The sequence below is a fragment of the Cupressus sempervirens genome, chromosome 1 (assembly GCF_028749045.1).
Source record: "Cupressus sempervirens isolate cs-2001-9-10 chromosome 1, ASM2874904v1, whole genome shotgun sequence".
Classification (NCBI taxonomy): Eukaryota; Viridiplantae; Streptophyta; class Pinopsida; order Cupressales; family Cupressaceae; genus Cupressus; species Cupressus sempervirens.
The window spans coordinates 218853060-218880645 of NC_143118.1; the positions used below are offsets into that span (position 1 = coordinate 218853060).

General features: G+C 35.5%; 1 protein-coding gene across 1 annotated transcript; it reads left to right on the forward strand.

Annotated features, from left to right (window-relative positions):
• Positions 1-14: 14 nt before the first annotated feature.
• On the forward strand, positions 15-27586 carry LOC149576933 (purple acid phosphatase 2-like). Its single transcript, XM_089820878.1, has 8 exons — positions 15-705; positions 2079-2279; positions 3012-3123; positions 5327-5550; positions 8621-8759; positions 10025-10245; positions 26708-26829; positions 26938-27586. The coding sequence occupies exons 1-8, from the start codon at positions 466-468 to the stop codon at positions 27131-27133; spliced, it is 1455 nt and encodes a 484-aa protein (XP_089677004.1). The 5' UTR covers positions 15-465; the 3' UTR covers positions 27134-27586.

Consider the following 27586-nt stretch of genomic DNA (forward strand, 5'->3'; position numbering starts at 1 on the left):
CAAATACGTTACAATGAAACCTTGTCTTTTATACGTGACTTACCTCGCTTTATATGTGGGCACATAGTTATCCATTCTGTGCACAAAGTCATTAGATTCATGACATTTTCACATGATGAATCTGAATTGGTAGCCCACAACTTGCTTCGTTCATGTCTGACCTTTTAATTTTTGTAGACTTTTGCCCACCTTGTCTTCAATAAAACAGTGGCTCGCTTTAAACTTTTCTACGCGGAACACAGAATAATCTAGCATTTGGAAAAGTCCGATCTCTGGGTTCCAAGAGAATTCAATGCTTTAATAATGAGTAACTTCAAACTCAGAATACCCGTTGTGTGTATTCTACGAGTCAAAGCCTATTATAATGTAGTATTTGAAAGCATATACTTTCTGTATATTCCAATTTAGGTGTCATCCTCACCAATGCTTTAGGGAGTGAAGAGGTCTCATCTACCATTATTAATTATGGGCAGATCCCGAGTGTATGATGTGCAGAGAGTTTTTTGCAACCGATCAGAGCACAACATGGATTACCAGAGGAAAATTTCAAGTTTATTGATTTTAGTCGTTTGCTTGAATGCTGTAGTATCATTTGCGGCAGCGGGAGTTACCAGTAGATATGTGAGAAGGCTTGAAGCAACTGTGGATATGCCCATGTACAGTGATGTTTTCAAAGTTCCCGAGGGTTACAATGCTCCTCAACAGGTAACAAATGAGTTGCTATAAAATTTTGGAGTCAGTAGTAAGAAACTCAGCCCTAACATTCTAGATCGGGCTTCTATTATGGAAATGAACATTGTATTGTGAACAAGCTGTGTCTTTTGCCTATCAATCTTTCAACATTTTGCAATATTTTTCAGTCTGTCAAAAGTTTTCGTAGCATGGCTAGTTGCAAGTTGACCCACTCTCTGGCATGGTAAGACATTGGCAAGTCAACTTAATGTGACTGTTAACAAATTTAATCTATTGTCAATGTGCACAAATAATGAATCTCCAAAAATCGATCAGAGAAGTCGTTATACAGCTCACAAAGAGTCTACCTGAGATAATATCTTGCCCAGCAAGTCCCTACATCTTATTCTCTCAAATAAAATAAAACAAATCATTTCCCATCCTATTGACATTGTTGTTGCCATCATGTTTGTCATTCTAGTTTCTAGCTACTAACCAGAACTACAGTTACTGTTACTGTACTCAAAAAATTTAAGTTTTGTATTACCAATGAAACTGAAGATGAAAATTGTTTTCTGCATATTGGTTCAATATAATTTTGAAAATATAATAGCTAATCTTCTCTTTAAACAAAAATCAGGATTAATGATATCAGATTTCCATAATGTATAATTTGATTTATTTTTAGATTTCTGAATTAGACTGTGTATTAGTTTGAATCAACTTTTCAGATCACATTCTAACATCCTCATGATGGATCACAAAGCATGATCTGGAATGTTGATTTAAAAACTAATACACAGTCTAAACCAGGGATCTAGAAACAGATCAAAATCAGGGTTAGGTTGACATTGTTTACAATATGCTAAATTACCCCAAAAAGTGTTTTGAATCATAATAATAAATTATTTTTCACCTAGGTCCAACAGATTTCTCTGTAGATTCAGTACTCAGTATATGAGGAATATAAACGTTGGAATATCTTACTATGTTCATCTTGACTATTTGAGGAAGTATTAGAAGTAAAGATTGTACCCAATTCCTTTGCTGGTTACAGCCATCACGGTACTGAAAATTTGCATAAATTGTATAAAGGCTTCTCTGCCCCTTGGTTCTATTGCACTGAAATATTATTGTTGTCAATATCTCATTCTTTAAACAACAAATCCCACATGATACGCTTGATTTTGAACATTTGTATAAAGTCCCCTGTCCACATTGTTTCACATTGAACAAGGGGCCAATGTTCTGTGCAAAGATATTGAGAGTTTTCGAGTGCTAATTCTCCAGTAAATGTGAAGGAGAGTTTATAAAGAATTAAATGTAAGATTCTGATTCTACTCATTCTATTTAGGATTATATGTTAAATGATTTTGATTTTGATCTGTTAAACACCTTATTTCCAGGTCCACATCACTCAAGGAGACCTTGTTGGTAAAGCTGTAATTGTATCATGGGTTACATCATCAGAACCTGGATCAAGCACTGTTTTATATGGAACCAAGGAGAACAAGTACAAGAATGCAGCAAATGGTATTGTTACAACCTATAAGTACTACAATTATACATCGGGGTATATTCATCATTGCACACTGAAGAAATTAAAGGTATGGGGATTTTCTTTTATTGCACAACATATCAACATAGTTACCGTTCCCTTCCAGAGGAATGTGTAATTTTCATCTCTGCAGAGAGAATTTTACATTGCCAGACCGAAGTAGATTTAGACCATCTTGTCCAAGTAGCATGGAAAGGTTTTAAAGAAAATTTTAAAATACCTCCGAAACATATTCCCTTCTAATCTGATAATTCATGTCACTCTGCTTCATAGGCCTGGGACCAAAATGGGATTTTGATAGTGCAAACTAGTCACACGTAAGTCAAGAAAGGACAAGTGAATGCCTGATCCACTAATGAATTAATGGGTTTTGGCATATACAGAAGCTTACCTGTAGTTGCTAAAATTTTCTTCAGAGGATTCCACCACAAGTACACATAAATGCACAATGTGAAAGCTTACAAGAATTTTAATTGTTTTCTTCAGTTTACCAGGCACCAGACACAGCTGTGGCTAGAAAATGTTTATAAAATTATTAAATCATCTGCCAGACAGATCGTATATTCTATTTTAAAGCAATCAAGCATTGATATTGAATCTCAGCTATAATCTCAAGTCAAGTTTCCATCATGCCTTTGGTGCCTTAAACTTTATAATTGTGTCCAGAAATTTGCATTCAATTTTTTTCAGAGGCAGGTTCTAGTAATGTACTGGTCAAAAAGAAATTGTTTTTCAGTGCAAAGGAATATGTTGAAAGTTTATTAATTTCTTCATATTGCAGTTTGACACAACATATTTTTACAAGATTGGAGAAGGAAATACAACACGTGAATTTTCATTCTCAACTCCTCCAAGACCTGGTCCTGATGCTCCATATACTTTTGGTGTTATCGGTAAGTCAGCGTGACATTAGTTTGATTCATGTAAATTTGGATCCAAAACAACTTTTTGTTGATATGTCTAACTTATTAAATTTTAGCTGATTAGATTATGCTTCCTATTCTGTTTAGTTTTGATTTGGCTTACCACCCTCATTCAAATGAAACACTCGTAGACTCCAGCTTGTTATAGACAGGGCGGCCATATACTTCCTCAATAGAAAATGTATAAAAAAAAAAAAAAATTTGTAAAGAAAAATAAATTGGCATACCTGTGTAGCACAAACTGGAGAGTAACATCGATCGCAAATTACAGTCACTAGATACTTCCCTCGACCTGTTTGAATACACATATTTTGTGTAACAGATGCCAAATATGGATAAGATACTGTACATACAGTTTGGATATAATATCCTAACGCTAATGTCTCCGTATGCGGGCCTATATTTGGGCTGCATCCAATCATCTTTTGCAGCATCCAGTAAGGGTTTATCGAAAACAATCGAAATTTGTAAAAAATATGTAACATAAAACTAATGTGCCAACATATCTAATAATAAATAATTTGAAAAAATTATGTAACATTCAATTTTTTTTTACCTTCGTCAAACTTCATCTGAATTTTATTGTTGTCGAATTTAAGTTTAAACCTTGTGATTTAGTTGGCTGCTGTTTTTTGTTCATCCCTTACACTATTCATTATCAGTGCATGTATATATGTAGTGATCATAATCCATGTGTAACTTTGGCCATTTCTTTTATTCCCATCAACATATATATAACTTGTTCAGATGAACCCATATAAATTCAAATTCAACAAAAATAACATCAATGTCAAAGGTTTCAGCAACCATCAATCTCTGCAACAACTGTCTCTGATTCTCAAGTGTCCAAAGACACTGTTCAAAAATAACATCCAACAATCTCCCCCTCAGTGTTACACTAGGGTCTGAAGATTTGAACCTGTGACCAAGCTCTGATACCACTTGTTAGAGTGGGGTTGCTGTTGCACCAAAAGACCAATCTGTCAATGCCCGATACAACCACTCAACTTATAGTATTCACGAGGCGGTTAAGCCCTTGTCACGAATCCTAAGGGGAGCGCTGAACAAATTTCCAACAATAAATTCAAATTCAACAAAAATATTTAGATGAATTTCTAACCAAAATCTCAAGCCCACACAACTTAACGTATTGGTGATAATAACCTGATTCTTTAAGAGATTGACTGCAAACTTACCTTTTTTAAAGTGTGAACCCAGGAAGTTACAAAACATTAACAGTTTTTCTCCTATTCATTAACTGTTTATGAATACTATATGCCTTAAAGTTTCCATTATCGTAAAATACCTATGGAAAAGCTATGAAATAGTGATATCACTCAGTGAAGTATATGTCTAAATCAAATATTATTCTGAAGAAGATGGCTGGAAGCCAACATGCGTTTTTACTTACATACCTATTCTCCCATGGAATCGAAGAGCTTTAACACAGAGAGCAACCCAATCAAGTACCAAAGAGAATGTGAAAAAGTAAAATATCCATCTAGCATCGCATTGTAATGCCCAATGCCATTCCATTGCATTCAGTACAAATGATAGTAATGCCTTGTAGATGACTCCTCTTCCATTTGGCACTAGTAGTAGGAGAAGTTTAGTCTTGAAGCCCTTGCTGAATAGGTATGCGATGAGTAAATTAACTGCCTCACAGATAATGTGGATTTGTTTGATGTTTCCAAAACGAGCACTAGTAAGTCAACCGTCTTAATCCGGTATTGTTAGAAGCTTCCAGGAACTTGAAATCTAAAAATTCAATTGACCTAATGAATTAATTAAAGTCTCAACTTAACTAAGAATAGTTAATTATTTCGTAATGATTGTAATGTCAGGAACCAGCTGGATCATTAACTCATTATTAGCACCTCAATGAGAATTTAAAATGCCCTTATCAGTGATATTAGTAGATAGAAAGCATGTTCACCTCATTCAAGAACGGTGCACCCTTAGTTTTCAGTGTAGGAATCTACCCAAAAGATCACTAACCTTAAACCTTATCTGTCCCTTATATGTCATTTACTGGAGCCTGCTGCTATTCTATAAGCTAATTATTACGAACTATTATGCTCTTTTAATTAGGATCGAATTACCAGAAATTGTTATTTTCTATGGAGTTCGTTATAGTTGCAAGTGGAACCTTACAGACAAAATGTGTATGCAGGGGATCTCGGTCAATCCTTTGACTCAAATAAGACCCTTCAGCATTATTTGAATTCCAAAGGACAGGCAGTTTTATTCGTAGGAGATCTTTCCTATGCAGACAATTATGAATTTCATGATAATAGGAGATGGGACTCATGGGGAAGATTTGTTGAAAAAAGTACAGCTTATCAACCCTGGATCTGGACAGCAGGAAATCATGAGCTTGATTTCGAACCTGACATTGTATGTGTACTTCTCTTTAAGCTTACTGCTTTGAGGATAATTTAATGTTTTTATCAAAAATTCACTACTAACATAATTGAGAAATTGATTTGTAACTCGGTGTAATTGTTTATTTTCTTTTAGCTTTTCTGGCCCTTATATTTTTCAACTAGAGTCCAAATATCAATCTTTTAAGAAAATTGCAATTTTTAATTGAAAATCTGATTTCAGAAGTAAAATAATAATATAATATTCAACATGTTAGTATTTATTTTTGTAAGCAAATAACCCTTTTCTGAAAGTTTTGTGTATCCCTGGCAACATCAAAGTCAGATTATACAGTCACATAGCTGTAAGCCGTAAGGGCTTCGAAAGAACAAATAACACAGAAGACTTATGAAAAACATGATGCCAGAAAATATATTCATCTTCTTGAAGCAAAGTTGCTAGGAATAAAATGCTCCATACCTTCCCAAAGTCATTTCTATAACTTGTGTAAATGATAATCCATTGCCATAATTTGTGATGAACCCAGCAACATAGGCCGGTACTTAATAACACAAAAAGAAGTTAAAGAAACAAAAAATTAAAGAGAGACAATAGCAATGCCAGTATAAATTGATATATTTTTTAAAATAATCTTTAAACTCTTCATCAGTGCTATTACTATACTTCCCTACAATTTACTTAAATTGCTTAATCACCTGATAATAGAGGAAACCATACATAAAATGTGTATTCCTACATATCCATATTGCATGAACAAGCAGAGTTCAGCTACAAGCAGAAATTTATGAACCCGAGAAGTTTACTAGGTTCCAAATTCTTTTCACACAAAAAATATATATAAATGGAGTATTCCTATATATCCATATAGAATAAATGGAGTATTCCTATATATCCATATTGCATGAACAAGCAGAAATTTATGAACCCGAGAAGTTTACTAGGTTCCAAATTCTTTTGACACAAAAAAATATAGAGTGTTGAAACTTGTTTATTTAAGCATAAAGAGGATTTATATCATTTAGTTCAGAGACTGGTTATTAAACCTACACACCCCAGCAAACCCAGAAGATGTGCCCAAATATAACCTCATCCAACAAGATGTCCTGGAATAGGATTCATCCTCAACTTTTTTTTTGTTCCAACAGAGACTTCGTGGTGGACAAGATTTGAATTTATCACCCAGGGTCCTAGTCTTGTCGTAGTATTCCCCTCTGAATAGCATAAGAAAGACGAGGGCAAGAGTGGTTATCAATTCACTCCCATTAGAATGTGTTTTGAAATTCCACCATTCCCTCTTCCACAAAAATGCAAAGACAATGATAAACTACCAAACTCTCATGTAATGTCCTACATAATATATGGAAAAAAAAAATTAAGAAGCATATCGTCCCATCTAAACCTTTTAACATCATGTATGTCTACCCATCCCTTAGAGAAATGGACTTACCATATCATTTAGTTTACGTAAGCACTGTTAGAAGTCCCCTTCTTGCATTCCAAACAAAACCATGAAACATCTAAATCCCCCACTTTAGTTTTCGTTATTAGAGTGATAAACTTCTCTAATATCACAATCTTGTGAATCGCTAATGAAGTGTTAAGCCCATGACTCTCCTATAGTGTAGAGCATCAATGCCCAAACCAATTGACTACTCGTACATCAATACCCATACCCTCACACCTGTATAGAAAAGATTCAAATCTCTGAATTTCTTTTTCCATTCATGTATTCTGAATTTCCAAATGACAAACATGTAAGCTATCATAGCACCAATGACAAACAATGGCCCTGCTTTTAGAGATCTTTTTTAGACTCTTCTTGGTCTCTATCTGAGCAATCTGCAGCCTTGGTAACTGCATCTAATTTTCATGGGCGCGTCTAATTTTCATGGGTGTATAAATTACATGAAAGGAATGAAAATGATTCCATCTTTAAAAGTTCACTTACCTCTTTCTGTGAATCAGACGGACCTTCAGTCTTTTCAAATTCTGGAACTCACTTGAGTTGATTAGAAGTCCGATACCTCATGAACTAAACAACAATCTTCGTGAACTAGAGAACATTTATTTATTTTTGAGATTTATTACTGCATCATATACCCTCAGAACTTTACATCCTGTTCATCCAGTGCAAATGAAGTTTGTACTTCTACATTCTTAGACTCTGAAACTTTCTATTGCCCCTGCCAATGATTCAAGACTGCATTTTTTTTATTATATGTATGTTTTGTGGATTCTGAAATTAATTCCTGTTTTTAAGGCTAACATATGTATGTATTTAAGATTTTTTAATGTTTATTGTAGATGGGGCTACACAAAACACACAACTCCCACAAAGTATATAGATAATTATGTTAATTATATGCATGTTATGTGTTTGAAGTTTGAAAACTATATATAGACATACATATATCTATCTTGCACATTCCATGGATGGATGGGAATTCTCTGTTTTGCTATTTGGTACTATTAATGATGAAAGCCCTTACTTCTGAGCGCAGAACCCAAAGTGCAAGCCCAAAATAGAGTTCTGTAATGAAAGGATGGCAGTGCTCAAGTCTATGATGTCAAAGCTTACAATTTACTTCCAACTCTATTGAGTGTGTCTTGGAACTAGTTATTAAAGGACTAGTAAATTTTCTTTATGACTACTTGTGGAGTTTTCATCTATATTAGGCAAGGTTTTTTGGAGGGGTTTATGTATGTTTTGGGTACGTCGTTAAATAATTATTAAAAACATACTGCTAAGTGCAACATGTTTATATCCATGGGGAAAGGGTTGTGTGTGATAGAAAACCTGAACCAGCATGTAAAGCATGAATTTTATTAGCTACTCTACAATGAAGAAACATTCGAAGGGCTTATGAAGTAGTTTTATCCTCCACACGTGTTATAGAAAAAGTTATATATCCTTCTCTCTGGGGAATATCATGGAAAAGAAAGATTCTGCATCCTAATTTTCCTTGTGATCTTCCTGTTAGAACATTGATAATTACATGTGTACATATACTAGTTCAGTAGTATGAATAAAGCATGGCTAAGTGAAACAATTTTTTTTTCATTTGATCTTATTTGTATGCAGGGAGAAACAGAGCCCTTTAAACCATACAAGCATCGATACCATGTTCCATATCGTGCTTCAAAGAGTACAGCTCCATTTTGGTATTCAATTAAGCGTGCATCAGCATACGTCATTGTTCTCTCCTCATATTCAGCGTATGGTGAGTTTTTCAACAAGAAACTTCTTCATTTACTGGATATAGAAGTAAAATCTTATTCAAGCTACTAAAATTTAATCACATCTGTACTTAAGTAAGCTAATCTAGGTAGAAGCAAAAATAAATAATAATAAAACAAATACAACAGAATTGCAGTAACACACTGCGCAGATACAATAATTGACAACTCACAGACACAATGGACTGATGACAATGAAGTTAAACATGAGAAATTTATAATCATCCAGGCATTGTAGCAAGAATATCGGCCTCATGAAGCCTTACACACTGCCCCACTTCTCTTATGCGGTCAGAGATAATTAAAAAAACTTTTAAAGCCCCTTCATTTGTCATACACTGCTTCTCGACTTGGATTATTTTGCCTTCAATAATGCCTCACTGTATTTGCTAATTACGTATACCACCTAATGCCAATCCAAATTTCACATTCTTGACACTGATTACCAAGTGTTTGATAAGTTAGATGCTCACCAACAAGTAACAACATGCATAGGATTCCCTGAATTTCTTACAATGCCAAAACAACAGTATAAATATGGATTGGTAAAATGAACTTGGTAAAAACTATCACAGTTCACCTAATAAACTGACCCATTCCTGCCAAGCTGGGCAAACATATGTAACCTCAAGAACAAAGAAGTTTGTTGCCTTCTTAGAAGCCATAAATCTATGCACCTTCAACACAGGTCCCTGTAAAATACCAATAAGGCTAAGCATGTTCTGCAGTTAATCCATACTTTTAATCTTAGTGGTTCTGTTCTAGAATGCTTCCATATGCCTAGACTGGTTATGATGGAAGGCTAGATCTAAGAAACCAAAATGCTCCCTGATTTTATCGGATTCTGCAACCATGAGCCTTTGGGGAGTGCTCTCAAAGGCAATTTTTTTAGGGTTGATTTTGTATATTAATCGTTAAGTACCATGGCAGTAGAAAGTAATGGCTGTTGGATTCTCCTATCTCTAATAAATGGAGTTATATTTTGTAAATACTTCTTTAATAAATATAATATTTTTCCTTATGATAACTTTACAACAAACTAAATATGCTTCTTTAATTAAACGCCCAACTTCCTAACAACTACATCACTGTCACTAAACTGTAGCGGCCAAAAATTACACTTCTAACAATGACTGTAATAATTCAAAGACATCTAAAACTATTTAAATTGCACAAGTTAATGACACAACCTTATTTTAAACTTTATCTGCTCTCTAAGGTATAACAAAATTGTTCAACCAATGTGCAGGGAAGTATACTCCCCAGTATAAGTGGCTTGAGAAGGAATTTACAAAAGTTGATAGAAAGGAAACTCCGTGGTTGATTGTGCTCATGCATACTCCATGGTACAACAGCAACAACTACCACTTCATGGAAGGGGAGAGTATGAGAGTGCAATATGAATCATGGTTTATAAAATACAAGGTTGACATTGTCTTTGCTGGTCATGTTCATGCTTATGAAAGATCTGTAAGTTCTAAATATCCTACACTTTCCAATTGAATTTCATATTCAAGATTTTTCATGTTCTTTCTATTAACTGTAAAGTAAACATTCATACTATTTTTCAAGCAATCGGTTTCCTTGATGTCTCTCAATTTCTAAACTAGGTTATTAAGATTCAAAAGATTAAGAGTAATGTAATAGCAAGTACAATCATTTTTGTGGGCCTGGAATGTAATTGAGGCTACCTGCAGAGGGTATTCTAAGAAATGTTCTAGCCTTTTGCATGAGGAGTGGTTGAGTGGTCTTTTCAAATTTTCTCAGCATATTGAATGGGTGAATTTAGGATCTTTTTTTGAGAAACTGCCTCTGTAAATTGCACTTGGGATCAACAAGCAAGCTGCAATCTCGCACTGCAGTTTCCCCACAAACTCTCCAGCCAAAAATGTTGTCACTCCTCTTGTAGAGATTCTCTTTTATACTATGTTTGTGTTAAGATTATAGCTACAGTCGGATTGACTTAATCTTAAGATACAATGTTGATATATATATATATATATATATATATAATACATATGTTATATTGTGATTTATATTGTTAATATATATTAACTAATAATGATTAATCATAGAGACATGTCTCTTCATGACACGTCTCCTACTCTTATATTTATAAGAGTTTGGGATCTGCATTTGAAAAATATCAATTATAACAGCAATATTATTACATTTGCAGAGATCCAAACCATTAACATGGTATCAGAGCCAAACTGCAAATGTAGAAAAGGAGATAGAGAAGGGCAGGAGAAAGATTAAGAAGAAACTAAGGGAACATAGAATACTCCCAAAATAGACGGGAATGGAAAGGGCATCGTTGTAGGCATTCCTTATTCCATCATTATTTGTGCATGTTTTGACTAAAGTAATCATGTTGTTGTGAATACATCAGATCAGATATTTACACAAAATGAAACAAGTTTTAACTTGCTTTAACAGGCACACACCCAGATAGGTCAATACTTTTCTTTTATCGGGCTTACACCCTAGCAGGTTAATATCTCTTGAAACGTATTGACAGTTTTGATCCATGGATAATTTGAAATACGTTGAGTATGAAGACATCTTCTCATACCGAATGTGTTTGCATGTTATGCAATATATCAAATAATGACACAAGCGTGAAACTCTAATGCAATGATGGAATAAGGAATTTTCTTATAATGTAAAGAATTGAAAAGAAGAGAAAAGTGTGTTAGGGATGTATATTGTTTTTCTATTACGTTTCGGGCTTACAAATAAGTAACAGGTTTATCTGGAAAGGAACGGAACTATTTTGTCTAACACGGTGAGCATTAAATTGAATCAACGTCTCCTTTCCAAAAAAGTGTCACGTCTTAAGTATTGGTTAAGAGTAAGACAACAGTTTGTTAACTGTAATAAAATAAGACTACATATGTGTGTGTGAAGTCATAGGAAATGAGGTGTGGAGTAAGAGAATAAAAGGTATATTATTTGTTTATTTGGAAGAATTAAAGTTGCATCAGACGGTTGAAGCACAGGGTTGTTCTACGATAAAGGAGATCAAGATAATCTAAACCTATGATTCGCAGAGGCTATATGCATTCGTCTTAAAGACCTGGAATTATTTTCTACAAAATCATCCTGTTTATGAAAGCCATAAGCGACGGACAGTTTAGGATTCTCTCAAAGTTCCTTTCTCACGGCTTGGTTACAAATCATGACAGAACTGTACCATCAAAGAGTTGATGTGGAAGTCTTTCTTTGATTGCTCTGCACTGTCAAGCTTACTGAGATTGATGAGGCAGATCTTAATGTAGTTAAATGCTTTATTGTGGACAGGAATCATGTTTGTGAAGTTACATTTGAGCATTAAGGAAAAAATCTGGCCTATGCCTACTGTGTGGTTTAGCATAAGTTCTGGGAGTAAGACAGGCAAAGCCTGAACAAATCTTCATAACACATAAGGTCTACAGTGAGGCAACACCATAAGAAAGGAACAAACGTACGACAAAGAACGATAATCAAATAATAAAAAGATGATTAGATTGTCATCAACAAAGGAGGACATCGAGCATAGACCCTCTTCGCAGAACAAATAGGAAGGAAATGTATAGACAGTCAAACATAGATAGAAATTTCATTCTTGAAGTTCAGCGCAACATCAATACTATGTAGTACCCAACTCCTATGAAGTCAATGTGGTCAACATGCTATCGAATGTTGATTCAGTAGACCTTGCGAGATACGAGCATATTACATCACGAAGGATCTGTTTAAACACACATTAGCCAGATGTAGAGCCAAGGGACACACGGGTCAAAGATAGCATCCATGATGATGACGATGAGCAATTGATATTATCCAGAATAGACAATTTATGATTCTAAGAGGGTGAATACTATGAAAATGCAATCATCATCAAGATAGAAGTGACAGGTAAACTGATATGTTTGAGGAACGATGAAGAAATAATAATGAGACCTAGTCACAACTATTGAGTGGTATAGTTAACAATATCTTTTGGAGGGAACTATCCATGATAGTAGTCCTGTGGAGGCACACAATGCACCAAATAGACAGCGTGGAAGACTTCATTCATTTTTCATAGCATCATAAAGCAGCATATACATGTATTTATATCAGAGGAAATTTATATACTGGGCTTTAGCTCAACAACAAATCTTTTGGAATAAAGAAATATGAGTCTGCTTCATATCACAGGAGCCTGCAGATTACATTTTTATATGTATATGTTGGATAACCTCAATAAACTCACATTGATCTTTGTATCATCAAGAAAACCACCATACTAACAGCTACACACAACTGGAATCATTGGTGTTATTCTGAGCGCAGCTATTAAAGGAACTAAAAAGAAGGATTACAGCAGGAGTTCTATGCAGAAACTCTTATTCAATATCCCGGTTGTATTTTAATTCTCTGATATGCAAGAAAACTTTTTCGAAGTCAAATAGTCAGTCAAAGTTCAACAATTCACTAAATTAAATGAAAACCAATTGCCACTAAGAGGATACATCTAATTATAGAAATGATGAGAAAGATATTCCTCATCCTTACAACCCAAACAAACAAAATAAAAATAAAAATAAAAAATGAGTGTCTTAAACAAGACAAGTTGAGGAATAAATACTATAAAGAAAATGATGTAGGGATCTTGGGGAACAAAAATTGATTGAAATAGTCAAAGAATATGTTCTTGGTCTTCGAATGGAGGTCAAAATAGATCTCATTGCATTCTTACTAGTAGCATATTGATTCGCCCGTCATTAGAGTCACCTAATCCACTACAGGTATCATCGGACAAAGAAAGAATTAATTAGAACTTGAGTAGCAGAGGGAGAGTGCAAGCTCTTGTAGTAATGTAACTGCTAAAACTCCATGTTTTGGTCATTATTAGAATCAACACTTCAAAATGGAATGAGATTAGAATCAACACCTCAAAATGGAATGAGTGGGAATTTTACATTGTGGGGGGGGGAGAATAACAAATGTTTCATTCCCACTTTAATAACAAATGTGTTCATTCCCACCATCTTTAGAGGGGAGATGTGTCATTCTCAAATAATCTAAGAAGGCAACTTCTTAACCCTCATGTGCAGATAATTATTCTTCTCTTTTACATTCATCTACTTATTGTAGTCTCTCTCCCATTTGTAATTGTATCCATACTAGAAGAATTATTTGCCTTGATCTTTTCCTTTATGCACAAGGATGCTCTTGCAGGAAAAGAAAGTTGGTATTTTACACATGCTACCAGATTTTTTGCAGAATGATAGTAGCTCCAAAGACCTTGATGATCAAGATGGATAAAACGAGGCTTTTGAATTGAACATCTTTAATGATTAAGATTATGAGATTCTTCTACATTAAGAGGGAGTATGACGCTTCTTCGAAGACAACGCAAGAACTTAGAAGATTGATACTCAGAGGAAGTCTAGAAATACATGTCTGTGACTGCATAATTTTGATGGGCATACTCTTAAGTGCATCATGAGGAAGTATTGACTTATCACTATAACATCAAAAGATTGATACCAGATTCACAGTGAGTTTGACAGGCATCCTTGGGTGAAGAGAGCTTCTGAGGAAGTAACCAAAGGACCTGACTTCACAGGATCGTTGTTCAGAGGGAGAATTTTGAGGTGCAATCCTTTGTGGATGATATCTTCTCTATGAGGAGAAGTTATAAGTGAAACTCTTTGTAATGTGCTCTCCTCTATGAGAGGAAAGTTTGAGGTGAAAATCCTTGTTCCACCCTCTGACTTGGTTCATAGTGGATATCATGTGAGTTACTACATGATGTTGTTGTGATGTCACGTGAGGGGAGCTATTGAAAGGTGACAATCTTATCAATAGCTGGACCTATTATCATAACAGACTACATTAAGTTGTTGTCCCAGAGTGTCGAAAGAAATGATAACGAATAGAAGGTAACTATTGTAAGGTGACAATTTTATCAATAGTTGACCTATCTCCTGACACCAAAATGTGATGGAGCAAGTGTTATCTTGGTTCGTCGGGCCGGATTTTGCCAGACACCTTGATAACCAACTTATCATGGTTCTTTGGACCGGATTTTGCTGGATACTTTGATAATCAACTCATCATGGTTCTTCGGGCCGGATTTTGCCAAACACCATGAAAATCAATTTGTTATGGTTCTTCGGGCCAAATCTTGCCGGACACCATAACTTAAATCTATCTTAGACCACACTTAAGTTGGGGTTCAAATCTTGTATTATAATTGCTTTATTTCTCTCCTTCTTAAAGAGGGAGTGTTGAATTGAAGCAAATTTCATATGTAATATATGTGTGTGTTGATGGATTTATGTTGATATCTGTAAATATGTCATTCTAGGAATATCACTTTGAGATGATATATCTCTATACGCTTGAGAGCATATTGTGTTCCATAACAAATCCTCCCTAGCTAAGAGGGAGTGTTAAGATTATAGCTACAATCAGATTGATTTAATCTTAAGATACAATGTTGATATATATAATACATATGTTATATTGTGATTTATATTGTTAATATATATTAACTAATAATGATTAATCATAGACACATGTTCCTACTCTTATCTTTATAAGAGTTTGGGATCTGCATTTGAAAAATATCAATTATAGTGGCAATATTATTACATTTGTAGAGATCCAAACCATTAACAGTTTGCAATAGGCAGACTTCAGGGGATAAGTTGTAGTGAAATAAAAACAATAGCCCCTCCTTTTGTCGCTAAGCTTTCATATAGGTACTTAACTAGTACCTAGATTTCTCATCAAATATTGGCTCGGAAACAATCTATAGCACAATGGTAAGTTGTGATCTTCTCATCTAAGAAGTCTTGAGTTAAAGTTTACTCAAATTTAATCTAAGTTGTCGATTCGGGTTCGGGGGTTTGGGCATAAATATAATTTCCCATTTTAGTTCATGGGTGGGTTCATGATATGCATTATATATACCAAAAAAAAGAGAAACCAGCGGGTCCTCTGGGTTCATTGCGGGTCTTCTCAGGTTCACTGTGGGTCTGGATTTGCCACGGGTCCTCTCAAGTTCGCCATGGGTCCATCTAGGTTTGCTCGGTTTGCTGTGAATCTAGGCAGGGTCCTTATTTGTGGACTATGGGTCTGCCCGAGTTTGCGCTCAAACGCAAACCCCTGCAAACCCGGACCTAAATCCGGGCAGCAGAGTCCGAACTTGGTAACTAAGAATTTAATCAATCTTAATAATTAATTCAATAAATAATAACTAATCTCGACTTCAGCCCATTAGTCATCAAAAATAAACTGTTGAATTTAGATACATTTTTAGAAGTTTTTGTTAGGATATATTGTAAGTCTAACTTTAAAGAGTATCGGAACGCACTTGGGGTTGTATTTGAAAAATATTTTGTAATATTTATCTCCATTGTAATACATTCACAAAGGGTGATAGGTTCCGCTCGCAGCAATAAAGGTGGGCTGTGAGAAAAATTATTTAATATTATTTTTCCTACATTTGAACACCTAGGAAGAGAAACTTAAATGACTTCAAAAGTGGATAAATTACTGATCTTTGGGGTTCTCCAAGTGGGGGCTTGGAAGAGGCGACATGTGTCCCTTGGTACATCATTTATTATATTTGATGTGATGTTCAGATTGAGAGCCCAAGTTGAAGGGAAAGTATATAGCCAACTCCATGGAGGTACTCCAAGGGTTGTGGTGGTTGTTAATGAAAAGCCTATTTTGTACACCTTTATTGATAGTTATGTAGCTCTTGCCATTCTATAAATACATCTCTTTGGATGTAGAAAAAATGAGGAACAATTAAAAGTAGAGTTATATTGCAGGAAAAAGGACAAGAGGTATAAGGAGGTTGTCCGTAGGTACACAAGTAATACTATATTGGAGGCAAAGATGAGAGCAGACGTGAATATTCTGTGATTATACTTATTATCGATAATGCATATTTGGCCTCTCTTCTTGATGGAATTTTTTTTCACAAGGCTCTACGTAGATCTTCTATTAAATGGTGTTCTTATGTTGCTGATTTGTGTCTCATTGCTTCTATTTTATGGTGATATTGTTCTTAATTTATTATTGTTATAAGTTTACATAAGATAGTGTTATTAGGCATGTATCTAGGCTGTTTTTTATCATCATTAAGAAAATAGATCTAAGCATGGATTTCCACATTAAGGCAAATTAATCAAGGTTGCATGGGTACTCGTACCCACACCCCTAGTACTCGTACCCACGTACCCAAGTACCGGGTACACGTATCCCACATACCGGGTACTCGGTAGAGAGCATCATAGCTAAGGACCTTGATTAAGACTTTGATTTTTTTTTTGCTTTTTTTATTTTTGTATTAACTTGTTGTTTATCAAACTTAATTCAATACCAAATCAGTTTGAAACTTTGATACTCGTTAACAATAAACTTTATTACTGTTCAAGTCATAAATTTATCATTTGCAATATGTCATTGTCACATGATTTAGGATCTTCTTGTTCATGTTTAAAGTCTGCCTTCTTTGTTATGCATCTAAGCATTTATCATGTATTATTATTTCAAACATATAGCAAATCTGAAACTGAAAACAATACATTACATTTGCAAACTTTATCACTGTTCTTGTTTTGAAAAACCATTGTCATGACTCATAATTTCAGATTTTTTATAAATATAAAAGTATAATTTTTAAATAAGTTCGACATACCCAAGTACCTTCGTCCCCTATTATGAAAAATACTTTAAACATTAAACATTCAGCAATAGCATATGTATATATATATGTATGTGTGTGTGTATATATATATATATATATATATATATATGTAATAATTTGACTTATGGCTCATATTTTCAAATTTCTTGTTTTGAATGCTCAATGTCATGACTCGTGACATATATTTTGATTTTTATATTTTCTATAAAATATTAATTATATAGAAAAAAATTAGGCATACACACGTACCCCCGTCCCCTATTTCGAAAAATATGCGTACCCGTTCCCGTTCCTGTACCCACATACCCGTGCAACCTTGAAATTAATTTACAGAATTGCATACAAGTTTCAGATCCAAATCTTGTATATCGTCCTTTGATTGGTTTTTAAGTAGAGAGTGATCTTTACAATCTTAAGAATTGAACCTGCTTTTTTTCTTTAAATTCCAACCAATTTTCAAGAAATCATAAGAGTTGGCTCCACAATAAGTATTTCTAGTTGGCTAGAAATCTATTTCTAGTTTTTTGAGACATCCTCTTGTCTCAGAAATAAGACTCGTGACATTTGAAAATCTATTTCTAGTTTTCTGAGACATCCTCTTGTCTCAGAAATAAGACTCCTGAAATTTGAAAATGTTTTCAGAAGCTTTTGGCCAGTTTTCAAGAATTCTTGCAAATTTTCTGCACTGGAACTTGTTGTGAGGTTTTCACACCATTGCCCCAAAATCTTTTAGGGACCCCCTTTTTTCAGTTGCCTTAGCAAATTTTTCAAAATTGTCCAGAGGTTTTCGATTTGAAAATTTTACACCTTGAATGCCTTGTTCAGGCCAGGAGAGATGTGATCTGATTTGTTTTCACCCAGTGCGAAACTTGATTTTCCAAAGCATGTAATTTTATCCTTAGGCCAAATAGGATTCAAAATCAAGAATATCTGGCAGGATAAAATTGCAAATTTTTGGACTTAAATGGATTTTGAAAATTTGATATAATTGTATAAGCTTGAGCATTTTCAAAATGAATTTTGGATTTAGTTGTTTTGGAAAATCTTGAAATTTTTGTTGGTGAAAAGAAATTTTGATAGTGAAATCGGATTTAGAGTTTGAATTTCAACTACTAGGACAAAGATTTATTTTTGTTAAAAATAAAAATAAAAAATTGCATTGCAAAATTGAAAGTGGACTAAATTGCATAATCTCATAATTTGGTTAAAATTTTGCCTAGAGGATTTTAGAAATGATAAAAAAATTGGTAATTTGAAATTGAAAATTGATTTTGGCTTGCTAAATTCAATTTAATGATATTTTAATTGCCAAAACGTTATTAAATGAAAATTTTGACATCTAAGCTTACCTTGTTTCTATTTTGCAATTTTGATCAAAACTAGCAACTAAATGGGCCAATTTCACTATAGGTCTAAGTAATTTTAATGTTGCATTTAAATCTGGGCCATTAATTAAGGGGCTAATTTAATTTTGTTCTCCCTCCACGCAGGTCGGCCCACTTGAAGAGGCAAAAAGTGTCATATAAGAGGGGCTTCCCCCCCTCTTATTTCCTTATTCCTTTTTCCTCCTTGGATGTGCAATTTTCTTTTGGAGGCGAAGTTCAGACAAGCGATTTTTTGGGGCAGATTCTCCATTTCTTGGCGGCATTTTCCTCTTTCTTGCTTGGGCAGATTTCTGCCCTAGGTCGATTTGGAGCAGATCTGATATTTTCCAGCTTGAGCGATTTTTTTTTAGTCTGATTTCTCCATCCTTGGCAGTGATTTTCTCCTTCCAGAAGAGGCTATGTGATTGAAGGTCTAATTTTTGGCAAGTGTGGGCAATTTCAAGGAAGTCGAAATTCTAATTTTGGCTAGGGCATCATATTTTGAAAGAAGCTTGAAATTTCCGAGATCTAATCTGAATCTGAAGAGGGCCCGGTTATTGGTAAAGGCAGATTTAAAGTAAAATTCTATTTTTTTTTAGGGTGAAGATTGGTAAAGGCGGATTCTATTCCTTGTTATTGCTTAGTTTGCTTCCCTTATTTTCTTCTTGCACGCATCATCCAACACTTCATCATTCCATTGATAGGTTGAAGTTGGGAGATATAAGTGTAGATTTCATGATAGGACACTTGGAGAGGCAGAAATAAGCTAGACCACCCTAAGATTGAAATTGGGAGATATAAGTGTAATCCATCCTAAGATAACGAAGAGCCAAAAATAAGTGATAGTCTCATCTCTAGGATTGAAGTGTGGAGATTGACAAGTGTAGAGATAGGACTTGGAGAGGCAGAAATAAGCTAGATTACATTGATAGAAAGAAGATTGCAGATTGATAAGTGTAGTCCATATCATTTAGAACAAAGGGGCAGAAATAAATGTTTAGGATGGTAGATGTTAGTGCAACAAGAATCCAAAGGGAACGAATACCAAAAAAGACAAAGAAGACGTGATGCCTAAGACCACCACCTTCTTGAAAGTGAGGCAAATAAGTGATACCAATATCGATATAATGAGCGTGGTACAGTTGATGGATAGATTGAAGGAAGGACAATCCCCCATGGCAAAGAAGATCTATAAGAGCGGAATTGTACACGTGGCGGCTTTCCCTCCTACATTGCCTTGTTTGGAATTGGTAATAGAATGTGCATCCCGATTTGATATTGTTACTAAGTCCATCATTTTTTATGAAGGGAAGAGAGTGTTAGCCAACATCGGCAGACAAGTGCTCAAAAAAGTATTTAATATTCCCCAATATAAAAGCATGGCAGTGGTAATGATGGATCAGGCAGCTAAGTTATTTCAAGATAATCAAGAGGCTTATTTCATTCATCTAAAGCAAAAATGGTTGCACGAAGGCAAGAAGGGAGTTACCAAGTCATCAAAGCTCACCAAGTCAAATTTCAAATCAGAGTACGACGATCTTTTGTGCTTCTCAACCGAATCATGGGCGTAGCTCAAGGTATGCAATTCGAGAACTGGATGTACTACTTTATTGATGAAATTGAAAATAGAAAGAGAAAATTTGATTGGGCTAGAATCAAAAATGAAAATTTAGAGTTGCCATTTAGGACAATGCAAAATCAAAAGCAATTCTATATGGGATCCTATCTTTTCTATCTAATTGCAAAGCTATATGAAAATCCTAGACTTTAGGCCTTAGGAGTGATTGGCAATGGGCCAGAGCAATGTTCAATGCATGAGTATTATCCACAGCTTCATTTGCACAATGCCAAAGATTATAAAATGTTTTATGATGCCTTTGCCATGAAGACAGTAAGGATTTTACAAGGGACACCTGCTAAGAGACTCTCATCGGAAGCGGAAGCAAAAGTTAGGAAGTATGGGAGTTGGTTCATCCAATTTCCACAATTCACATATATTAGAGTAGCAGGAAGTACATTTTGTCCCAAGAGACTTCCAAGGTACCCACTCGACAAGTTAGTTTTGCTGGAGTTGGCTAGGAAACTTGAGCATTATGATAAAATGATGAAACTTAAAGGTGAGACAGGTATTACCTTCTCATTTGGAATAGGCAATGATACTTGCCCCAATCCTGTCGCCTTTGTAGCTACGGAGAAAGAGTTAGAATGGTATCATCTAGGATGGTATAGAGCAAGACAAGGATTCGATCCTAATGGTCTTATCAAGGCATCTCACGAAAACGTATTCACACATATTCCTACTATAAAAGATTTCAGGGCCAATGCACAAGATGACTTTCATGTGAGGAAGCTAGCTTTCTCAAGGTTGTTAGCGAGCATGATAAGAGCAATCAAATGGAGAGGCCTTAATATTCCCGATCAACTGGAACATGATGAAAATGTGCTAAGAGAAGATTATGAGACAGTAGATGGAACAGAATTGGGTCCAATGGATTGGGATGATCATCAAGATCCTTCCTTAGAGGCAGTTACAAGGACAGTTGATCTACACACCGAGTGGTGGTACAATGAGAAGTTAAGGCAATTACAAAGTCGAAAGGTCCAACAGAGTCAGTCGGACAGAAAGGTGAGGCAATAGCCAGCAACAAAGAGTAGTTAAAAGCAAGAAGAGAAGTTTGAAGGTTGAGAAAAGTAAAGAACACCAAGAACCTCCAGCAAAGAGACAAAATGCAACACCGTCAAAAGAGAGCATAATTAAGGCTAGAGGCCAAGAGGATAATACAAGAGGAAAGGGGTCGTGGTAGAGGTGAGCTCTGATTCAGAATCAAGCGGTTACAACAACAATACCGAGTACTCTCCTCTCTCGGAGAATAACATGGAGATGATGTGACAGTCACTAGTGAAGAAGAGGATAGGCCAATTGATACTGAGGAAATAAGCCAGGCACCCAGGGTCGTTGGTGATGCTTTGCTAGTCGAACCAAATCCAAATTTGGGGAGATGCACTGCGCCGCTATGGTCAAGGTAAATGCTTATGCCAAAAGGCGAGGTGGGGACTGTCTGAACAGTTGAAGATGTTCAAGGGTTAGTGGAAAAGAAAGATAGCGAGAAACAGAAACAAGTTGCAAAAACGGTGGCAAAGGTAATCAGGAGCGATGATAAGGGTCACCAAAAGGTTCAAATTGCTATACCAAAGGTTAGCAAGGCGGTGGATGAGATTGTAGCTTAGGAGTATGAGATAGTTGAGCATAACTTGGGAGGAATCACGGATGACATGGAATGTGAGGAGATACAAGAAGGCATGGTTTCAATTAGAGAAAGGTTGAGGAAGGCAAATGAGAGGATTGTAAAGTTGGAGGCCGAAAACAAGTATTGGAGAGATTGCTAGCATATCCAACAATTGCATGAGGCAACTCTTCCACAAAATAGTGGGAGCAATATAGAAGAGATATCGGCTCAGTTGCACAAAGTCAAGGATTGGATCCATGATATAATTCAAGATGGGCAAAATTTCTTACCTTCCTTTATCATGACATTTAGGCCATTAGTGATTGTTGGAGACAAATTCAGAACATTTGAAGGGGAGTGGAAGGATTTCCTTCCAGTCAAGGACTTAGCCATTCCCAAGCTACATGCATTTATCGAGCTACCGGAGAGATATTTGGAGAGAACAAGTTCGTAGATTAAGGAGGAACAAGTACGGTGTGAGTCTTGGTTTGTTGCCTTGACCATCAAATTAAGGATACTTGAAGAGATACAAAATGAGATCACACAGCACAACCTAGGTGTTGATACGTCCATTTCAACCATGACGAGCAATGTTGAGGCTGCACTTGATTTTGAAGATATCAAAGAGGAGAACGTCAATGAGACAGAGTTTGGATCAAGATTGGATGAGTTGGAGAAGGTTGTCATCAAGAAGAAACATTTGGGCACCCTTGCCTCCATCAATGCCTTTATTGGATATGCAAAAGAATATGAGAAGAATCATGAGAATACACTGCACGCAGCGAGCAACATGATGAATTTAGCCAAGCTCAAGATGAAACATGCGCTTTGCCCTCCCATGAAGGAAGTCAACGACAGACTAGCCAAGTTCATTGTCTTGGCTAAAAAGATGAAAGAAAAGGGTAGAATTATATTAAAGGATCATTTGATGTAAGCCCAAGTGGCAATTTCTCCTTCTTGGGTAGGATAGATGTCTGATTCAGATTGGTTACCATTTTGGTGCCTTGTCATTGTTTGTCACTTTTCCTTTTTTTCATTGGTCCATTGATCAGGGGGCGTCTTCTCATTGGCCAATGGGGTGGCAACCCTAATTAGGGTTTCTAGGATCTAATGTGGATCGTTGATTTTGCCTTTTAATCTCTACCATTGGTTGTAATTTTGGCCCCTATATAAGGCCATTTGCTCTCATTTGTAAAGGGTTGAAGAAAATTGTTGCTTAAGATAGGGGGCGTCTTCTCATTGGCCAATGGGGTGGCAACCCTAATTAGGGTTTCTAGGATCTAATGTGGATCATTGATTTTGCCTTTTAATCTCTACCATTGGTTGTAATTTTGGCCCCTATATAAGGCCATTTGCTCTCATTTGTAAAGGGTTGAAGAAAATTGTTGCTTAAGATAATACCAAAATTGCCTCTCTTTATCATTGTTGTGACTTGCATGGTGATTAAGAACATTCGGTGTTATTGCATGGTTTCCACTTCCAATAGTTAGAGTTAAATTTCTTTGAAGTTGTTAAAGTAGATTTTATTTCAAAAAGTTGTTAAGATTAAGAATAGATGGATAGTTGCATGGTGATATTAGTGGATGTTTGATAAGGATCTATAAATTAAGCCACTAGCATCCTAGTGGCTAGTTAGGAAGCCTTGTGTGGTAATCTAGTCTTTTTCCCTTGAATCATTGCATCTATGGAGGTAGAGCCGCTAGTAAGCTTTCATCAGATTCGATCCCCATCCATTTGCTAATCTTTCCATTCATAGGAGTAGGAGTAAGGCAGCAACAAGTAGTATAGTAGTTGGAGTTCAATCGAGAAGGAAGTTAGGAGAAGCATCATTGGTAGACATACCCTCCATCATCACCATCAACATTATTTGGTGCTCATATACTTTACAAAGCCAGACATCATCATCATCACAACGAAAGTCCAAGTTATCCTTGAATGAACTACGTAAGGCAGCCTACGTGATTAACCAGCAAATCACATTAATACAATTGAGTTAGTATCCACAGGTGTAAGGAACCTTGGAGTTTTTCTCATGTTCTTCATGAGTATTTACTTTTCAAGAGAGGGATTGAGTGTTTGATATTCCATATCAAGTATTTAATCGCTATATGTTATGTAGTACAAAACTGGCATCAACAGAACTGAGCTTTCCAATATAATCCTTTAATTTTTTATACTGTAGCTTCTAAAACTTCCGTTTGGTTTGAAATAGTAATCCCAATAGTTCCTATTTCCTAGATCATTTTCTTCAAAAGTCTACCCCAAAGTCACTCCATTTTCTAGTGGAGAGGTTCCCCCTTTGTATGCTTGTATTTCTAATACTAGTGTTTCTAAAGTTTCTACGTATACTGTTTCTAATTCTTGATAGAAACTATCTCAAATAGATGACATAATCATAAAACCTAAGCTTCCCGGACCTCAATGACACAGCATATTGCATCAACTAGGAAGAAAAAGGTCTAGACAAAACCGTGCAAGCACATTTATATAACTTTGGAATTCTTAAAAAAATTAACGAAAATATTTATATATGTGTGTATATATATATATATATATATATATGATGCTTCAACAGTTCACAACCATTTATTTGAAGTTATTCTGGATAAAACCTAAGTTACCAATGCGGGTTTTGATGCTGATGAGCAATTTTTTTTTTGCGGGGGGGGGGTGGGAATTTTGGATGTGTTTCGGTGCATCCATCTATATATATATATATATAGAATTGACAGTTTGCTGCTCATTAAGGTCAGACAATTAATTGCAGATTTCTCTCTCTATTTAGCTCTGCAAATTAGTACTGCAGTCATCTATTAAATAGATAAAGGTTGCTTCAGAATTCTTATACATAGCTATTTTGTTATGAATAACATTCCATCGATCAAAAGAAAACATTATAGATTTTTTTATACAGATGCTCTCCTAATGCACCCGGATGCTGTCTAGGTTCTCTCCGGATGCTCTCGGACGCATCCTGTGCGATGCTTCCTGTGCGCATCCATGCAGCACCCAAACACACCCTTAGGCACCCGCACCAGCATCCAAGGAATTCCTGAACACATCAGTAACTAAGGATAAAACTGTATTCACAGTTCAAACATTTTTATATCTGCGCCAGCATCCAAGGAATTCCTGAACGCATCTGTAACTAAGGATAAAACTGTATTCACAGTTCAAACATTTTTATATTAATGTTCTGAAATTTGAATCATAAGTTAAACATATGATCCCTCCTCCGGAATAATGTTGATATCAGTATAGATAGTTTAGTTACACAATTTTATTTTTATTTAAAAATTGTTTTATTTTATTGTATATTGTTTGTTAAATTTAAACTTGTAAAGTTTCTTTTTATAACCCCATGTCCCCATGCAGCTGCTTAAGTGTGCTTTGCGCTTAAATTTAAGCAGCCGGAGTGTTCCCATGGCATTTTGTAATCACGGGAAAAGGATAATTTGGAATCTATCCCTACTTTTCTGGAGCAGCCACCACCTAAATTTTAAAAATAAGCATTGACAAAAGGGGGGGCTGGAATAAGCAGCAGCTGCTTATTGAAAAAAATGACAAATGGCACCACAAAATATTTTCCCTCTTAGGCAAGAGCCTACAACACAACGGTAAATTGTGAGCCTACTATCGAAGAGGTCTTGGGTTCGAATCTACTCATGCTTAATAAAATAATGATTAATAATAATACATAATAATTAATCTTGGCTTCAGCCTCTTACCGATCAAAAAAAAAAAAATCCCTCTCATTTATTTCTCCTCTTGTTTCTCAATACATTTTCTGCAATATTTATTATCAGAATTTTATTAATACATTCTATTTACGCTTGCCAAAAAAAAAGCAGAAACAAAAATCAATAAGCATGGGGCTACCCCTCCACAAATTGTTGCTAGAAATGTTGAGCAGTGGCTGCTAGCCAAAATAAGCCTAGCAGCCACATGGGGACCTCCCCTAATATACGCTTGTCTTATTTTTTATGTAGTTTTAATTTTACTTGATATTTTTCTTCAATCCAAAAAATTGGATTCATTTAAAAACAGTTTGTACTGTATTCTTCTCTTTGAAAAGCATAGAATAACTAGGACTTAAATCTAGACCTCCTATTGAACATACTGGGGCACCTGACATTGCACCCTAAGCTAAGGACCCCTCATAGGTTAATGTTTTTGCCTTGAATGTTGATTGCATTCTACAACAGCTTTCCAAATACGTCACAAACTTGAACTCTTCAGGACTTGCTATAAAACCATGATGAAAAGCAGGTATGAGCTAGGACTAGAACCTGCAGTCTGCGATGGGCGTTCTGAAATGCTCTAGGATTGAACTACTAGCCTCGCAGGGTTTCTGTTTCTGCCTTAAGCGTGTATTTATCTTTCAGACACCCCAGCCTTATTACGATCATTTTTGAAGATTATAAAGACATAAATGTGTCTGCTCTTTATAATTTAAGATTCTATTACACATTAAATTAAACATTGTGTATTTAATATTCTATCTGATATGAGCAAAGTTAATCCAAGAATAGGACCCATATCTCGTTAATTAGGCATGTAGAAGATTTCTATTGCGTTAATTAGTAACAAACTAACAAAGCTCTTTGACACTGAGTAATATTTCAAACTGTTTGTCACTGCAGAAACGCATATCAAATGTGGCTTACAACGTAGTTAATGGGAAATGTACACCTGTCATGGATCCATCTTCTCCTGTCTACATTACCATTGGTGATGGAGGAAATCTAGAAGGCCTCGCAGCTAAGTAAGTTGACATTTGAACATCATTTCACTCGCTTTACTTTTTTTTCATTAGGAATCAAATGGATTCATGTATCTAATGCCTATGAATATCAAATGTTTTGGGCTGCAGTTTTACAGAACCACAACCGCACTATTCAGAATTCAGAGAAGCGAGTTTTGGGCATGCAGTTCTTGAAATAAAAAACAAGACACATGCTTACTACAATTGGCATCGTAATCAAGATGGAGAAGCTGTAGCTGCTGATTCTCAATGGTTTTATAATAGATATTGGTATCCCCAAGAGGAGCCTACAATGGAAACATGAAGCTGTCAATTTCACAGACAGGTTAGGTGAAGATAGCGAGGTCATGCATTCTAAAGACGTGGAGCTCAATCTAGGCCATATATTCCCATTGTTGCAAGCATCTGTGTATCGTCACTTTAATTCAATTAATAAAGCATATATCAGAGCTCCAACATATGAGGACTGCTGATGCATCAGAGATGCGTAACAAGGCATGCAAACACGGTTCTTGGCAACTCTCATAAAGAATTTAGTCAGTTCCTTGCTCGTTAGCATCCAAATTGTCCTTGCAACAAAGATGTTCAGCTATCCATCTTGGGAATTAATGAAATGTACTGCTTAAACAGACAGAAATATGTAACTCTCATATCTTCCACAAGTATATACTCTGGCAAAATGTCGAGAAAGTTATTATATTGGTTGCTGATTATTATAAATTTTGATGTACCATATAGAAGAGCCAGTTTCAATGTA

What these genes read in the sequence shown, in the direction of transcription:
- LOC149576933 (XM_089820878.1), top strand. Translation starts at nt 466, where the DNA reads ATGGGCAGATCCCGAGTGTATGATGTGCAGAGAGTTTTTTGCAACCGA. An exon ending in GCACACTGAAGAAATTAAAG is followed by an intron (nt 2,280 to 3,011) that starts GTATGGGGATTT and finishes TTCATATTGCAG; the next exon opens with TTTGACACAACATATTTTTA. An exon ending in CTAGAAGGCCTCGCAGCTAA is followed by an intron (nt 26,830 to 26,937) that starts GTAAGTTGACAT and finishes TTTGGGCTGCAG; the next exon opens with TTTTACAGAACCACAACCGC.